Source organism: Electrona antarctica (genome assembly GCF_951216825.1).
Source record: "Electrona antarctica genome assembly, chromosome: 12".
Taxonomy (NCBI): domain Eukaryota; kingdom Metazoa; phylum Chordata; class Actinopteri; order Myctophiformes; family Myctophidae; genus Electrona; species Electrona antarctica.
The window spans coordinates 20269646-20288306 of record NC_136793.1 but is presented as its reverse complement, the minus strand read 5'-3'; the positions used below and the strand labels follow the sequence as shown (position 1 = coordinate 20288306).

Here is an 18661-nt window from a genome sequence, read left to right as displayed (position 1 = left end):
TCATTTCGGGTCTTCTGGCTTTGCATGGGTATGGTTAGCCGCAATTTGCAACTCTAGATTTTTTTATAATGGGATGAATCTAAGCACCCCTCCTGGGCCTTAGGTGGTGGGGTCCCGCGGCCGAAAGGACCGCCCGCCCCTGGGACTCCTCCGTACTTGGTGCGATTTAGCAACAGGCCCGGGGAACCAGGCGCTCCGCCCGTCCCCGAGTACCCTAGAGTTGCAATACCCTCCATTGACTCCCCACTCATCATTTTGCGTTTGCGATCTGCTTGTCTTAAACGACGTTAAACTCACCAACATTGCAGCTGTAGTCCAAGCTTGAATTATTCTCTTTCAATCTGCCGAGCTTGTTTTTCATAAAAATCCCCCGTAGACATGTTATGAGCTACTTTCTGTCAAGAAGAAGAAATGTTGGAGTTTGGAAGCGCTCGTTTGTATTAAGGGGTCGCGCTGCTGCCTCCTGCATTATGTGCAAATGCGAAACAGATGCATGCAGGGACGTTCAGTGACTTACGACGAGCGCTTCCAAACTCCAGCACTTAGAAAAAGAATCACTTGCACAGAATTTCTTGACAGAAAGTAGCTCATAACATGTCTACGGGGGATTTTTATGAAAAACAAGCTCGGCAGATTGAAAGAGAATAATTCAAGCTTGGACTTGCAGCTGCAATGTTGGTGAGTTTAACGTCGTTTAAGACAAGCAGATCGCAAACGCAAAATGATGAGTGGTGAGTCAATGGAGGGTATTGCAACTCTAGATTCATCCCATTATAAAAAAATCTAGAGTTGCAAATTGCGGCTAGGGTATGGTCCTCATACAGTATCCTGCCACCCTAATAGACATCGCAACACCCCATCCTTTCTCTGCCTTCTCCTACCAAACCACACCAACAGCATGCCTGTCCAGACATCAACCACTACTTTGCATCCATGCAACTGTCATATTTACAGTACAATACCCATTTTTATGAAATAACACATTCTTGCACAAGACCACCAGCCTACGTCAAAATCGTCACCACTTTGCCGAGTTACGCCAACTCCGTTCACTTCATGGGGCCAGTCCAATGGCGCATTGTAGTCTACGGCCTTCACAGTGACACACGCGTTATTTCCGACGCCTCAATGTCGCTCCGCACCGCTGCGGAGGAGAAAAACGGGGAAACAAGTTCTGTTTAAAGTGTGATCATTTAGAGACTGACCTAGGATCAGGTTAGTGTTGCAGCGACACGAACGGTTGTGATACGTGTGATGATTATGCAGATTTAGGATCAGCAGCGCATGGTTTTGCCTTGCGCTGATTTGAATGAAAACACCTGCGGGCAATTATACTTTCTATCACGACCACGGATCCCGTGGATAAAGAAGAGAGAAAAGAAGGAGCTGGTTATAAGTAATAATATATATATTATAATATTCCATTCAGCCAAGACCGGTATACTTTGATTGATTGATTGAAGAATTTATTAACAGTTTGCAGAATTACAGTACATTTCAAGCACAAACTCAATACAAAGGCTGTTAACTGTGAGTGGACGACCCAATTAAGCATTACACTTGTTTCCAATAGGGTCCACCATGTTCAAATCATCAAAACATTTAGAGACGTACAAATAGACACTTCTATAGACAGAACAGGAATTCATCATAAAGGAGGTAAAAAGGGAAAAGAAATATATACAGTGAGGGGAAAAGGGCGGGGGGGGGGGGGGATTCAGATTTTACGGGGCCAGTTTCGAATTGCAGCCATCCGTAGGTGCCCTTTGAGAGCGGTTTTGAAGGAGTCAAGGGATTCGCATGTCTTAATGACAGTTGGTAGGGCGTTCCACATTTTGGTGGCATAGGAGCGAAAAGAATTTAGTCCCTTGTTTGTGCCGAATCTGGGTTGTACATGGTTCGTTGCACTCCCTCTGGTGTTGTGGGTGTGGACTTCGTTAACATTAAGGAAGTATCTAGACAGGTACATGGGTATCTTGGTGGTGTATCGAATCTTGTGGACCAGACCCATTGCAAGATGCTGTACTCTGTCGTCGACCCTAAGCCATTCCAGCCTGTCGAAGTGGGCAGGGGTGAGGTGGGTTCGGGGGGCTAGATCAAGTAGGAGCCTGACCAGTTTGTTTTGGGAAGTCTGGAGCCTGGTTTTAAGGGCCTTTGAGGTGCTGTGGTACCAGGAGGTGCATGCATAGTCAAAGAAACCCTGTACAAGGGCTCCTGTTAAGGTCTTCAAGGTGTTTTTGTTGACCAGTGAGGAGATCCTGTAGAGGAATCTTGTTCTATGGTTGACTTTTTTGATTACGTTGGTGGCCATTTTATCACCGGAAAGATTAGCCTCCAGGATGGAACCTAGGTAGGTAATTTCATCTTTACGTGTGATAACATTGTCACCCACTCTAACCAAGAAGCCATTTGCCTTGCTGAGATTACTAATAGAGCCAAAGAGAATGGATTCAGTTTTTCCCAGGTGTAAAGATAGTTTGTTATCAGCGAGCCAGGTGCAGATTCTACCGAGTTCAGAGCTGAGGGCATTTTCAACCTGCAGTTTGTCCCTGTCCGAGACCAGCAGTGCTGAGTCATCTGCGAACAGGAACAAGTTGCAGTCACAAGCTGAAGTCATGTCGTTTACATATATTAGGAACAGTAGAGGCCCTAGTATGCTTCCTTGTGGAACGCCACAGCTCACTGGGAGGGGGGGGGACAGTGTTCCGTTCACTTCCACCATCTGTTCTCTCCCCTCCAGGTAGGATTGCATCCAGCTCACTGATGTGCTATCGAAACCAATTGCTTTTAGCTTGTTAACCAGTATGGAGTGGTTCACGGTGTCAAAAGCCTTTTGGAGGTCCAGCATGACCATGCCGCAGTATTTGCCAGCGTCCACCTCTTGTTTGATGTGGTCGCTCAAATAGAGAAGGCATGTGTCAGTGGAGTGGGATGTTCTGAAGCCAGATTGGAACTCGTACAATAATTTATTAGTGGCAAGATACTTTTCAACCTGTTCATAGACTATTTTTTCCATCACTTTCGAGATGGAACTAAGAATAGAAATAGGGCGGTAGTTGCCGGGGTCTAATTTACTCCCTTTCTTGTGCAAGGGGGTTACTTTGGCCAGTTTGAAATCTTGGGGGACCTGTCCCTGTTTGATGGAGAGGTTTACTATGTGGGTGATGATTGGAGCTATAGAGATGGCTGAGTCTCTGAGAAATTTGGAGGGAATGTTGTCATGGCCTGTGGCCTTGTGGGGTTGGAGGGCACTCAGTTTCTTAATTACCTCATCAGTTGTTACCATAACTAGTTTAAAATCGTCTTTACAAACACCTAGGTTTCTGTAGAAGGTTGTAATGTGCTCTACACCAAAGAGCCCAGAGTGGGAGGGCAGTTTGTTAACCAGAGTTGTTGCTATGTTTGTAAAGAAGATATTCAAGTAGTTGGCCACATCAAGGTTGTCAGTGATGAGAGTGTTTGATGTCCGATTTGATGTTTATGTTTGAAAATCTGGCTTTTAGTTTCTGACCATAGCTTAGTTGATTGTTTAGTAGCTTCCAGAGCTCATGAGGATTGTTTTTGTTTTCCTGAGCTTTATCATTAATGAAGTTACTTTTAGCTGATTTGGTCATGGCAGTTACATTGTTTCGTAGCTTGATTCGTTGGGTATTTAGGTTGTTCAAACGAGCTTGGCGAACACTGTCGAAGCGCTTGGCTAGCTTTGACTTGCATTTTAGAAATTCAGAGCATTTTTTGTCTCTGGCTTTCATTGCAGCCAGTATGTCCGAATTCATCCATGGTTCCGAGCGGGTTTTGCCCCTGGTGGTTCTCAAAGGAGCCATGTTGTTCAGTACTGATGTAAATTTGGTTTTGAAGCCAAGCCAAGCTTCTTCGACAAGTGTGCTTTTAAGCTCATCGGACCAATCCAGACTCTCCAATACTTGGTTAAAAACCTCACTAGAGTAGGTTTTGAGGTCCCTTGATATGACTGTTTTGTGGCAGCCGGTCTTAAGTTTTTGTATTTTGCGGGTACAGAATATCATAAAATGATCACTAAGCCCACATACAATAACCCCTTTCTTGGAGATTCTGGATTTGTCCGAGGACAGAATGAGATCAATGACAGTTTGAGTAGAATCACACACTCTAGTGGGTTGGGTAATTAGCTGACTGACACTATGAAGATCACAGAACTTACTGAATGACTTAAACACAGGTGCTTCCTTACGTTGCATGTCTGTATTGTAGTCGCCAATCAGGATTTTCTCTACACATTCCTCTTCAGCTAAGCACCCCTCAAGTATATCATAGAACCCATGTTGGTCAGGCGGTCTGTAGACGGTGCCCACTAATACCGATTTAGCCTTTTTGAAAATTAATTCAACCCACACAGTTTCAATTTCATCATGCTGTAAGTCAGTACGAGTAACATATTCAGTGTCTTTGTGAATATACATACACACGCCACCACCATGCCTGTTTCTGTCGTTTCTGATCAAAGAATAGTTCTCTATTTCAACTTCTGGGTCTTTGGTTGACTCATCAAGTTTAGTTTCAGAGAAGCTAATGATGTTCGCCTTACCGCATTGAAACATATGCCTGATTTCAGCCATTTTGGGTCCAAGGCTGTTGACGTTCAGGTGAAAGATATGAAGTCCGTTGGCTCTGACTATGGTGCTTATTTCCTCCGTGGTGAAGTAGGGGAGCGGAGGGCCATTGTTGATGTCTGTAGAAGCCGCGGGTTGCCGTGGGGGGAGGGTGGGGGGTGCGTGGGGGTCGTCGTGGGGTGGCGGGAGTGGGGGATGGGGTCCCTCGTCCAGGTTTGTTGAGGGCTCTGGTGGGGTTGATTGAGCCATGGTGTCGACTGGAGAAATAGCAGGTAAAGTATCACGGCCGTTGGGTCCGTCTCCAGCCGCGTTGTCCCCCGTGGTTGGATGTGGAGACTCTTCACGCCTGTAGATGGTGGTGTTGTCCGTGTCTTGTGCCTCGACTGCCGCCGATGTTAGATCACTCCTGTTGCCTGGGACGCGCTCGGCTCTTGCGAATATAGTATCCACAACCGGGACGTCAGCGTGTATATTCAGCATGGGTGTGCAGGTTGGCTGGTGGTGAGGAAGGATGACAGCGGTGTTGTTGGTCGTCGCCTGGCTGGTCGACATTGGTGTTGCTGTGTCGACGGTGATTCCTTTGTTCTCCCCCGCTACTTGTCCACTCCGGAGCAGTCTTGCCATTTGTCGCGTGTTCACGGGACCAGGGTTACTTTCGATGTCGCCAGACAGTAACAAAATAATGAGAAAGAAAGATCTCTTCCCTTTGCTAATCTGGAGCTTGTTTCTTCGGGCTAGTAGGGACTGAATAGCTCCTAAGCCGTATCCAGGCCGCTTTCCATTGTTCACGTTGATTTCGTCACTGACCAGGTAAAAGTCGCTGTGGGAATCAGGTTGAAAATCCCCTTTGACGGTTTTGTTTTTCTCCATTTCACCTCGATGTAATCCCCTTGGTATATTAAGATAGGAATCCGTACACCATAGGAGGAGAAAGAGAAAATGTGGAAGAAACCGTGACTTTGAGTCAGAAGACGCGCAAGAGCGAGAGAAAACACGTCTTGCCATGGTGAGAGCGGAAGTGCTGATGTATCTGCTTCTGCTAAAACTGATGATTGTGTGTAAAAAAACAAATGATCCGTTTGGTTACTTTTTAAATGCACGCACGCTGAGGAGACGAGAAGAGACAACTCTTTGTTTCTCTCTCTCTCATCCTCTACTGCAGCGTGCAGTCTCTCTCTGTCTGTCTGTGTCTTTCTCTCTTTCTCTCTCTCTCTCGCGCTTTCATCATAAAATGGTAATTGGTCAATACGTTATATTTTTATATTTATGTCTACTGGCTCAGCTGGGTCGGGTCTCTCGGAATGTCGGAAATAATCGGATTTCGGTCGGACTCGGCGCCGCAATTTGAAAGAAATCTCGGAACGGGTCGGAATCGGACCAAATGGTCACGGATCCATTCGGCGTTCTTCACAGTACACCGTGGAGCAGGGACGAATAGTTTTCATAATCCTCAAGGGGGCCCGTGCCGCCCCGCCTCCCCGTGCCGCCCCGCCTCCCCGACCCCCCCCCGCAGCCCCCCCCCCCCCCCCCCGCGGGGAGGAAAAAAAGTTGTTTTTTATTTTTTCGTTTCACACTAAACTCAAGCGTTTAGGTTCTAAACACTTTTTAAACGTCACAGTGTTTAGTTTATAAACAGAAGAGCATGTTTAAATGCCATGATTGCAGGCTATAGTCCCGTCCGCATCGGCAGGTTCTGTCTCACTCACTCTCTCCAACAGACATCCTCAGCCACGCTCCAAAAGTGGCATCACCTGTCACTCATTAGTAGTCTAATCACTCTGTGAGGTGTGCATAGGCTTTTCCTTTTCTCCATAACGGACTTTTTCGCTAAACCCCTTGTTTCTTTTCCCTGTGACGGTCACTCTGCAATAAGGTGAAACAGAACACAAAGATGAGTAGCCTATTTATTTTTTTAACACGCAGCACCCCTCTCTCTCTCTCTCTCTCTCTCCCTCTCTCTCGTGTGCGCAATGTCTGTGACTGTGACACAGACGCGGTCAATAATATATAGCATAAATAATAGGCCAAATATAACACTTTCCCTCTATCTGTGACTGTGATCAGCTCCTCACACACATACCTACCTGGCAGGTTAAGCACCCAGATTAGCATTTCAATGCCTGATGATCTGCATGTGTAGCCTACAAGGGACAGGCAACGCGGTCCACCCCCCACCACCCCCCGCCCCGGACAGTGAGGAAAACAGAGAGCAGCGTGATTGTATACACAGTCAATGCAAGACGAGAACTATAAATCCCCTAAAATCATCAAGGGGGCTCGAGCCCCGCAGCCCCCACGTAGTCGTCGTCACTGCCGTGGAGGATTTTCGTTTCGCATCACGGACTTCTATTGTGCGAGTGAGTGAGTCAGTCAGTGTGTACACCTACTATTTACCCAGGGTGTGCGTCACACACACACCACCTCTCAATGCCACGTTCTTCTGCGCATTATTTATTATTTATTTTCACACATGTGTGTTTGTGTTTGTGTGTGTGTGTGTGTGTGTGTGTGTGTGTGTGTGTGTGTGTGTGTGTGTGTGTGTGTGTGTGTGTGTGTGTGTGTGTGAGTGTGAGTGTGAGTGTGTGTGTGTGTGTGTGTGTGTGAGTGTGAGAGAGAGAGTGTGAGTGTGAGTGTGAGTGTGAGTGTGAGTGTGAGTGTGAGTGTGAGTGTGAGTGTGAGTGTGAGTGTGTGTGTGTGTGTGTGTGTGTGAGAGAGTGAGTGAGAGAGTGTGTGCTGCAACGTAACTCTAGGATGAGCCGCCCGAAGGGTGGCGAAATTCTAGTTTATTATAATAGGCGGGTCCGTTGGCTCCGGTTCCGACATCTCTCGGAGCTATAATTCTAATAACTAGACCTGTACGTGTCCGTCGCAGTCGGCCACCGGCCTACTTGGGAACTATGCAACTTGGGAACCTAATGATATACGTTGTCATAGCACCCGTCAGCCGGTGTCTGTGTATGTGCCTGTGTGTGAAGACTACAAACTGAAAAGTGTATTTGGCAATCAATTCGGCCCACTGGCAGAGCCTGATTGGTTGAGCCTCAATTAGCTGAGGCAGAGGCTGGAAATTGCACAGCTGAAAGGAGTTGGCCTCATTAGGCCCACTGGCAGAGCCTGGCCCAGGTGAAAGGAGTTAGCCTCATTAGGCCCACTGGCAGAGCAGAGCCTTTTGTGGTGGTTCTGGAGAAGCGTGGGTCCGACCGTCTCGATACCGGGCACTGCACTCCCTGTGGGGGTATGGAACGCGTGTGTCGAATTTGACAGCCGTACACACACGCACGTACGCACACAGGGACATGGCGCATTTATAGTAGGATAGCAGCTAGTCCATTCAGTCTGGTTCCATTCTTTGCGGGTCTTTTTGGGTTCGGGTTGGTCAAATTGGACCCGTAAAGACCTCTAGTGTGAAGGCATTTAGCACATTTATCCAAAGCGTTTTACATTCACACACCGAGAAAGGATGGCGTGGTGAACCACACAAAGACATCAACCTGCTCGTCGGGAGCAATTATGGGTTCAGTGTCTTGCTCAAGGACACTTCAACACTAACAAGTATGGGATCTTTACAATGTAAAGAGGCAGTTGGCAGAGAACACTGCAGTTGCTGATGGCAGTGTCATAAAATGTAGTATTGCTGGGTCAGCTAAGTTGTACCAAATTGTACTGCCAGTAATGCAGTCTTATAATGGATGTGAGACATAGGATATAATCCTCCCAATCTCCTCTGGCAGCGAGCAGGCTGTTGCAGTAGTCAAAATGTAGCAGTTTTCTTTTTAATGTAAATACTTGCTCACTCAGCTGCTCCCAATCTCCGAAACGGAAACTGGTATACCAATTATATCCAATTAGGATAGAGAACGCAGTCAGGAATCGGATACAGATTAAACAAGTGGAATTGTAAGTGATGACACAGTGAAATGAGCAGACAAAATTGAAACTGGAACACTATAAAGATTAAGCTCATAAATAGCTACTCTCTCCTGATTGTCTGAAATTTTGTCACCTGAAAATGTTTCTTCTGTTTATTAAAGAGCTGGAGAGACAGGGAGACCTCTGTTCCTGAACAAACACTCTATAGCAATGATTACTATATCATAATATAGTGATTTAACCTTTTAACAAAAATAAATGTTAAAAGGTGCCTGGTTTGCCTGGTGGGTGGGAATTGGTACTCTCTGCTGCCCCATCTGGCGGAGTCAGGTTAGGGAATTGGTGGTGATCCACCTGAATTGAAGCCGTACCCACAGCTGTTGTTGTTGTATCATAAAGGGGGAGGGGTTAGGAGAGGGGATGATATTGTGAGGTCACTATATCATATCATTTTTTCATTGGCACTTTTGACTGTCAAGCTTTCAGCCTCCAGGAAGAAACCTTAAATACAAAGGGATGACATCATTGCACATAACAACCACACCTCTTTATACCACACGTATAAAGAGACTGGGACAAAGGTGCACTGATCTCATGGGAGTGTCCTCAATCTACCCATCAACATGAGTAGGGTGGATAATTACCCATTACTGACAAGTGGCTCTGAGGAAGACTTCATAGTCGTTTCCTTTTAATAAACTTTTGCATCGTGGCTAAGAGCTGTGCGGCCTCATCCTTTTCAACACTATTCCCTGCCGTGGTTAGCACCTCATCAACACAGGTGTGCCCTCCCTCTTCTGTGTTTTTCTGAGTGTAGTGAAATGTACAATATTTTGACTCTGAGATGTCGTGGAATAGAAGTAAAAGGTACATTTAAAGTGTACCAAAGTCAAGGTTCAAGGTTGTACTTTATTGTTACATCTTGTGTACAGGTACATAAGAGTAAAACTTATTTTTGTGTTGGCTTCCTTACAGACAATGCAGATGTGCAAAATCAATATCCACATTTAAAACTCTCCTGAAAACACACCTTTAAAGCCTTTCCTAACCTAATTTTTATGCCTGCTATTGCATGGATTGATCTTTTGTTGTTCTCTTTTGATGTAAAGCACTTTGTGACTTTGTCTAGAAATGTGCTATATAAATAAATTCATTATCATTATCATTATAACATTCAAAACAACAAAACCACAGCAAACAAGAATAAAGAGTGCAAGAAAGAGCAATCAAAGTGTAAAAATAATAGTAACATATGTACATGTGCGTGTTTTCCCTGTAGTAGCAAAGTTAGGTAAACGTTTTGTGAACAGCCTCACAGTAGGTTATGTTCCACAACACAATTTAGTTTAGAAAGTGCAAAAATTATAATGATAGTGCAAGAGGAGGGCGAGGGGTGGGGGGCTAGCGTTTTCCTCTGCCCGCTTTCGCTTTGGTTCTTATCAGTTCGTTCATGTATCTGATTGTTCGGGGGAAGAAGCTCTTTTGCAGTCTGTTTCCAGTGGCTTTGAGACTGCGAAAACGTTTTCCATGCGGCAGCATCTCAAACAGCCTGCGGTTGGGATGGCTTGGGTCCTTCATAATTCCACGAGCCTTGCTGACACAACGTTCGTTATACAGGGCTTCTTTGGGGGGGAGATCACATCCGCTGATTATTTCGGCTGTCCGCACAACCCTCTGCAATGCTTTGCGGTTGAGGTCGGTGCAGCTGCCATAACAGGCAGTGAAGCAGCCAGTCAGGATGCTCTCTGTGGTGCCTCTGTAGGAAGCTTTTAGGACTTTGGGGCCCATGCCGGCTTTCTTAAATCTCCTCAGGAAGTAGAGGCGTTGTTGTGCTTTCTTCACCACCCGTTCTGTCTGTACTGCCCAGGTGAGATGGTCTGAGATCCTCAGTGATGTGCACCCCCAGGAATTTGAACTCTCTGACCCTTTCCACTTCAGCACCCCCAATCTGGATGGGAGAGTGGTCTCTGGGAGGTCTCCTGTAGTCGAAGATCAGCTCTTTTGTTTTGTCAACATTGTCGAGCCAGCTAGAGGAGTGGAGGCTCAAATTTGTTGTAAAAATGGTTTAACTCGTCGGGAAGTGAGAGGGATAAAGCATGGTCTTTTGTGGAGGGAGTGGGTTTAAAGTCAGTGAGTGTTCTCAAACCCTCCCATAGTTTTTGGCTGTTGTTGGTGAAGAAATGGGCTTCAAAACCTTTGGCATATTCCCTTTTAGCTGTTTTCAAAGTTTTGCGCAGAGCATACTGTGTGTTTTTTATCTTCCTCATCTCCAGATGGCCTCGCGCACAGCTCTATTTAACCATGGCTTATCATTTGGATAGACTCTGATTGTCTTTGTAGGGACTACATCATCTATGCATTTCTTAATCACAGACAGTACGCTGTCTGCATATTCATGTTTCCCTCTGCCCCCTCTCTAAACACTGGAAAGTAAAGTACTTTGTTACTTTCCATCACTGTTCACTGCAGTGTCTTGGGGTTCTAGGAGTGCACATTTAGTTCACATTGGGAATTTTAGGCATGGATCGAGTGAACAGATGATGATGCAGTCCACAAAACATAGATTAACTTTGAAGTGTCGCCAAATCGCCAATCACACTGCACTGTCCATACAATCCTGTCAGGAATGCACTTTCCCTGACAGGATTGAAGGCCTAGTAGCTCAACAACTACCGCCAGACATGAGGTAAATGATACTTAACGATTTTGTAAAGTGAATTCTGGAGAGAAAACTACATCCTTTAAAATGTTGTTTTGTATTGTTTTGCAATGGAATGTGTCTTTTTATTTTTTTGAGGGGAGCTAGCCCCTCCTATGCCCAGCTTTCCGGGTGTGTGTGACTGATCACCCCATAGCGATGATTTGATTGGCTAGCAAAGTACATAGGCCTATTGAAGATAAACGTGAGTGAAGAAAAGTGAAGACGCCAAAAGTGATTGGTCGGAATTACATTTGTGATGATTAGATTGGTTGAGCGTGTAATGTGATGTATGATGATAAGAGCGTGTGATTTTTTCATGTCTAGATGGATTGCAGATGACTGGGAGCATTGTCCAAAAACCTGCGGCAGCCTGGGCTTTCAGATCCGGACCGTGCGCTGTGTGCATTTCCTCCACGACGGCACCAACCGCTCTGTCCACAGCAAATACTGCAGCGGGGAGAAGCCAGAGAGCCGGAGGCCTTGCAACAGAGTACCGTGTCCTGCACAGTGGAGAACAGGGGCCTGGTCTGAGGTGCTGCAACCACACAATCTCTCCTGTTTACCAGTGGTGGACAAAGTACATTTACTTGAGTACTGGACTTTTTTTTTTAAAGTAATTCGTATGTTTTTGGATAGTTCACTACATTTCAAAGAGAAACATTGTACTTTTGACTTCAGTCAAGTAGCCTACATTTCTAGGAAGTGAAAAAGCACATCATGATTTTACCAAATATAGGATATAATTGCATATCTACAAGCTCACAACACACCAACATTGCACTTTGTCCACCACTGTGTCTTACTGTACTTTATCTTGCTTCTGTGTTCATTAATATGCAAATTAATATGCAAATAAGATGCCGGTATTAATCTTATGCTTTTAAAATATTAATATTCTACATGACGATTATCTGATATAAGTATGTTGTGGACGGGAACATGACAGACTGACATTAGTGCAGTTAAGGGACTAATTGCCCCAATTTCATGTGGAATGCATAATGTATACATGTGCTGCATTTGCATGAAGTCACATGGAGTTGTGGATTAATTGTTCAGATAAATTATTCAGTCACAGCTGCATGTCTTCTTTGACAGTGAAATGTCAGCCAAAAGAGACTTTCAAATGAGTGAGTCCACATAGCTTTCCCTTCTTTATGGCAAAATCACAGATCAACGTTTTGATCGCCAAGGGCAGGCCCACAAGTTCAAAGCTTCAGTCTAGCTGAGGGGGCCGTGTCCCGGTGGAAACGTGATGCATGTGTATAATCTCAATTGGAACTGGAACACTATAAAATTGTCTCTGATAAAAAATAGATTGTCTCTTGATTTGGTGAAATTTGCAACCCACTTGCAAATTGTAATTTGTGTTTATTAAAGTGGTGAGAGTCGTGGAGACTACTACTGTTATTGAGCAAACCCTATATAGCAATGACTACTACTGTTACAGAATAAACTCTATAGCAATGATCAGCCTACTAGCAGAATATAGAGCTTTAACTTTTTAACAAAACAACTTTTCTGCCAAAAATATAACTTTCAGCACCTTTGATTTCAGCACCTTTGGTTATGTTTGCTTGTATCGTGCCAAGAATATTTACTTTTTTATTTTTTATATTTTTATCCCACGATTTTGCAACCCATTTCTTCACCCAGTGTCAATTATCTAATGTGGCGCTACACTTCATCTGCCAACCTGGGGGGGCAGCAGACTGACCTCATGCTTTCTTATATGCATGAGTAGTCCAATCTGCTTCTTTTCACCTGACAGGGGAGAGTTTCCCCGGCCGGACGTAGCGCGTGAAAGGAACACGTTATTCTGACCAGTTCCTTTCCCCTCCATCAGGCGCCCCGGCTGGCCAGGGGGAGGTAGTTTAGAGACCAGGATTACTGCATGTTTTTGTGAGGGTACCTACCCTAGGGGACACAGGGAGAACATGCAAACTCCACACAGAAAGGCCCTTTTGCCAACCCCGCCTCGGGTATGGGCAGGGGACATGGCCCAGCACCCACAGCATCCCCAGCAGGAATCGAACCCAGGACCTTCTAGCTGTGAGGCTAGAAGAAGATTTACTTACCTTAACTATATGCTTAATTGTGATTGGATTCTCTATAGTGCTCGGTATCCTGTGGAGATGGGATAGAGAGACGTCTGGTCACTTGCCGGATTGGAGATCATTGCAGTGGGGAAAAACCAGATGCCATGAGACCATGCAGACCAGGACCATGTCACGGTAAGCCTGATTGTTTACCGTATTCACATCTGTGCTGTATGCTTGTGATTCTCAACCTTTTTCATTTCAAAGACCCCCACTTTTTCTTTTATCTTCTATTGGACCTCAATCTACACTGTAAAATCCTCTTTTTTCTTTCTTTTTTTTTTGGGAACCAAATGGAACCAAATGGACCCATTTGTACACTCTCAGAGTTACATACCGGTTGGAATCGTTTTGGACGCCTGTTTGTCCCCGAACCCAGTGAGAAACAGTGCTGTATACGCAACAAATGTAGGCTACAGAAAATCTGTGCAAACTATAACCAGTCCAGTAAGGAAATAGTGGATACATTATAGTGACCCTGTAGCCCACTAGATGCATTCATTTCATCATTTGGGTTACACAATGAGATACTCAATACTCAATACAAAGGCCTAGCTCCTACTTAGAGCCTTACTCTACAATGTATTTATTTACACAATTTTGCACTGACAAGATGCACTAACCCTTCTCATACCTATTGGAATGAGGGTAAACAAAGCTAAAGAAATCCACTCAGTTTAGTACTTTTTCTGTTTTGTATGCGTCTATGGATTTAACATTACTATAATAGACCCCCAGTGTGGTTATAATATGCAAATAATGTCTTCCCTGTGTATTTTTCGTTTCTTCCTGAAAGCTGAAAGCCTTTGAGTCAAAAGGCCCAATCGAAATACGCCGCATTAGTGACAAATCACGGCACTTCAACAATCCTGTTACATTTAAAAGTCAGGCTGTCAATGCTTACATTCCAGCATATGTGTTCCTCATATCCAGGGAACTTGAGTTCGTAAACTTGAGTTATGTAAATGGAACTGCATTTACCGTAATTTCCGGACTATAAAGCGCACCTGAATATAAGCCGCACCAGCTAAATTTAGGGGGAAACCCAAATGTACATATAGCCTACAAGCCCACTGGACTATAAGCTGCAGGTGTTTTAACCCATATGCTGCGACCTGCTGGACGCAGAGCCAACCGCAGACTGCCGAGCCCATAGGGCCGAGCCTATTTACACAGAGCACTGTTTCCTGTTTGGAGCGTCCATCTTAATGCTAAATAAATAGCATCAATGCTAGCGAGCTAAAATGAAGCCATCCTTGCTCTAGAAAGCACGCACGCACGCACGCACGCACGCACGCACGCACGCACGCACGCACGCACGCACGCACGCACGCACACACACACATACCAATTTTGTTCGAGGTCACGTTGACATGCAGCCAGGATGAAAATCTAAATGTAAACCTTACGACCTTGAAGAGCCATTGTTGCCCATTGGTTACATAGCTAAGAACACCCATTCACAATATTCAACATGTCAGCATTATACCTTATACTTGAAAAAGACTGCAAGGTCAAAACGTCAGGCGAGAAGCCTGTAGGAAGGCGGCTAGTGTGCCACGCAGCGAGCGGGCACAACATGAAGGATTCTGGGTGGTACTGGGCAGGTATAAATGGGGACAGGTAGATTGGCGTGGAGGGCGGAGAGTGGCGTGAAGGGCAGGGTCAATGTGTGTTTCTCCGCCTCCTGAAAATCTGTTGTTCCAACTCCATTATGCAATTGCAACTAGAGAAAGTGCAAAAACTAATAGAATATCCACATCATTTGGAAGAGGTGCTGGGTTCAAAAGTAGCATCAGAAAAAGAGAAAAGAACCCGTACACTCATCTGCTCCAAAAGTTATACTTTATTGACGACGTTTCGAGCCAAGGATCTTCATTTGAGAAAGTGCTCCTCAGAGAACAGGTCTCCACCAGGTCAGGAACATTTGTGAGCGTGCATTGTTTGGTATTGAGTGAGCATAGCAGTTAATAGCCAATATACAATGACTTAAATGTCAATGTTATATTCTATATTCCATGATAGAATATAAAAAATCGGAGAGATCCTTCTTGATCACATCTATCTTCTAACTACAAATGCACCAAGTCTATGTGTGTGTGTGTGTGTGTGTGTGTGTGTGTGTGTGTGTGTGTGTGTGTGTGTGTGTGTGTGTGTGTGTGTGTGTGTGTGTGTGTGTGTGTGCTTGTGTGTGTGTACGTACGTACGTACGTCTGTAATCCACGTAACTCGAGAACCGTTCGCCCCACCGACTTCAAATTTGACACACACGTTCCACCACCACAGGGAGTGCAGTGCCCGGTGTCAAGTTAGTCGGACCCACGGTTGTCTAGAACCGCCACAAAAGGCCTCTGCCCGGGCTTTGTACATGGCCCCTGTCCAGTGTCCATAGGGAGCTGGCCTGTTCTGACATCATTCTGACGTCTGTATAAACTCCATATTTGGGAGACAAAGACAAAGAACTCCATATATGGCCATAAAAGGGACACAGACGGGGCATGCATTTCCAACTTGTATCGTTCAAGTAGGCCAGTGCCCAAAGGGCACCGCTGTAGAGGCTCCAACGGGCACCACTCTAGTATATCTATAAATGCACCACGTCTCTGTACGTACGTCTGTCTGTACGTCTGTACGTGTGTACGTCTGTAATCCACGTAACTCGAGAACCGTTCACACCACCGACTTCAAATTCGACACACATGTTCCACACCCCCACAGGGAGTGCAGTGCCTGACACAGAACTCCATATACAGGAATAAAGGGACACAGAGACAGATACAGAAATCTCCATATATGTGCATAAAAGGGACACAGACAGATGGGTGGAACGGGTACTCTGACACGGGTATTGCATAGTTGAGTGGAGCATGGATCTCCAACTTCCATTGTTACCGACTCGGTGCTCGGCTCGGCACCAGTCTAGTATATCTATAAATGCACCAAGTCTCTCTCTCTGTGTGTGTGTGTGTGTGTGTGTGTGTGTGTGTGTGTGTGTGTGTGTGTGTGTGTGTGTGTGTGTGTGTGTGTGTGTGTGTGTGTGTGTGTGTGTGTGTGTGTGTGTGTGTGTGTGTGTGTGTGTGTGTGTGTGTGTGTGTGTGTGTGTGTGTGTGTGTAATCCACGTAACTCAAAAACCAAAATTCAAATTCAACACACACGCTCCACACCCCCACAGGGAGTGCAGTGCCCGGTGTCGAGTCCGTCGGATAGCCGGTTGTCCAGAACCAGCACAAAAGCCTCTACCTGGGGTCTGGACCTGATCACCCCTATATCTCCATATATGGAGATGGCCTGTTCTGACATCACAATGATGTTCTGACATCTGCATAGACCATATTTGGGCATGCCTGACAAAGAACTCCATAGAGCACCGCTCTAGTAAATAACAATACTAAAAGAAAAGGTTAAAACAGTTTAAAAAACACAGATCAGTATACACAGCCAATTCCAGAGAAGATGTTTATTTTTCCTTTCTTTTCTTATTTAGCAGTCTTCAGTCTGCTAGTGCTGGCTTTGAGGCTCTGATACCTCTTCTTCCCTGATGTCAACAGTGCATCTGAACAGACTGTTATGGGGGTGTGTGGGGTCTTTGATGACCCTCATGGATTTCCTGAAGCAGCGCTGGTGTACAGCTCCTCCAAACTGGCCAGTTGATCTTCTCATAGCCTTATGGCCCCTGTCTGTGCAGCTCCCATACCAGCTGGTGAAGCTGCTTGTCAGCAGGCTTTCTTGAAATTAAATATTTTTTCAGGATTCTACAATTGTTTTAATAAATAAACAATAAAAATTGCAAAAATTGCAGATCAATCAAATAGCTACAAGCTCAAAACGCCACATTGCAGTGCGTTTTGAGCTTGTAGATCAGCTATTTTTGCTACTTTTGTGTTACGTATATGACAACGCAGGGCATTAATATTATGAAAAAAATTACAATACGGAGATAAGAGGTTTCTAATGTGGCCCTCTGGAGTGAGTGTGGAAATATAGTGGCCCTCTCCATCATCAAAGTTGGCCACTATTATGATGTTAATTTATAGGTGTAATCAATAGACACTTTCAGTGATCCTTCAGATTGTGGCCTTTTTTAATGCTTCTTTCTTTGCAGTAACAATGTGTGATACAGCTCATATACAGCACTGAGCCAGTGTAATGAGTCCTCTGCTTGTGAATAATGACTTAATTATTCAATTTTCAAGGCTATCTAGTATTTCTTTTCAACGCTTTGTGAGACACACTGATGTGACACTCTTTTGTGTTCTTGTTGTTCTTTGACTTACAGATGAGCCATGTAATGGAGACAAATCCATCTTCTGCCAAATGGAGGTCTTGGCACGGTACTGCTCCATTCCGGGTTACAACAAGCTATGCTGTGACTCCTGCAGCAAGCGCGGCGGCGCCCTCTCTCTGCTCTCTGAGGCAGCCGAGACGGAGGATCAGGTTCGCTTCGGCTCGGCCTCCCAGCTTCTGGAGACACTGACTGCCTCTATGGAGGCCAACGGCACCCGGAGTGGTAGACGCGCTAGCGGCAGAGGGTCCGTGACCTCTGGCAACACCTCAAAACACAAGGCCACGCCCGCCCCGCTGAGAAAAAGCCCGTCGTCACAGACGAGCAACTCACAGAGGCGCATCCCGCAGCACGTGAATGGCAGGAAGCTGCCTGCCATGGCGCCATCATCCTTAGCGGTCTGGCTCGAACGTCGGGCAGATACTACTGAGGGTCAAAGGTCGGGCAGCGTGACGGAGAGTAGTTGGCCTGCGGCACTTTCTGAGGTTGAGAGATGAGTCACGATATTAACCACTTGAACCCTGGCTTCCCTATTCTGGGCATGTCACAGCAGGCGAAGATTCTGAGGAGATTAGCAGATCCACAAGCTCACAAGCTTGAGCTTTTAGATCGGCTATTTTTGCAGAATACATTTGGTGTAGAGCAGCAGTTTGGCGGTTCCCAACCTATTCTGGATCGGGGCTTACTTGAAAATCTTGAAAACATTTGTGGACCACCCACCTGACCACTTAAATGAAGCTGAATGGCTACCGTGTTAAGTGGTCAGATGTGTGGGCCGTTTGCATTGCCTGAGCATGTTTATTTTAATGATCATTCAATCGGTTCTAGCTTGGATCAATTAAAATAACATGGATAGTCTACTTTAAGTAATCAGTATTTTAAAAAAAAGAAATTCAAGGTTTGAAAGAAAAAAAATACCATGATTTTTTTTGTATGCATTTCTTTTATATTAATGTTATATTATCATTATATTCGTGGCGTTTTTTGCCCACTTGCAAAACCCTCACGGCCCACCAGTAAGCCCCGGCCCACAGATTGGGAATCGCTGGTGTAGAGGGGAAAAAAGGAGGGGGCCAAGTATAGACCCCTGGGGGACCCCGGTCAACAAAGTATTTACAG

The 18661-nt window shown here is 45.3% G+C and overlaps 1 protein-coding gene across 1 annotated transcript in view; it reads left to right on the top strand.

Annotated features, from left to right (window-relative positions):
• adamts3 (ADAM metallopeptidase with thrombospondin type 1 motif, 3) overlaps window positions 1-18193 on the top strand; it is a 173955-nt gene extending 155762 nt beyond the window's left edge. The window contains exons 20-22 of the mRNA XM_079516259.1: window positions 11485-11692; window positions 13277-13394; window positions 17537-18193. Coding sequence (XP_079372385.1) covers window positions 11485-11692; window positions 13277-13394; window positions 17537-18039 — 829 coding nt within the window. The 3' untranslated portion in view covers window positions 18040-18193. The remainder of the gene's footprint in view (window positions 1-11484; window positions 11693-13276; window positions 13395-17536) is intronic.
• Window positions 18194-18661: the final 468 nt, after the last annotated feature.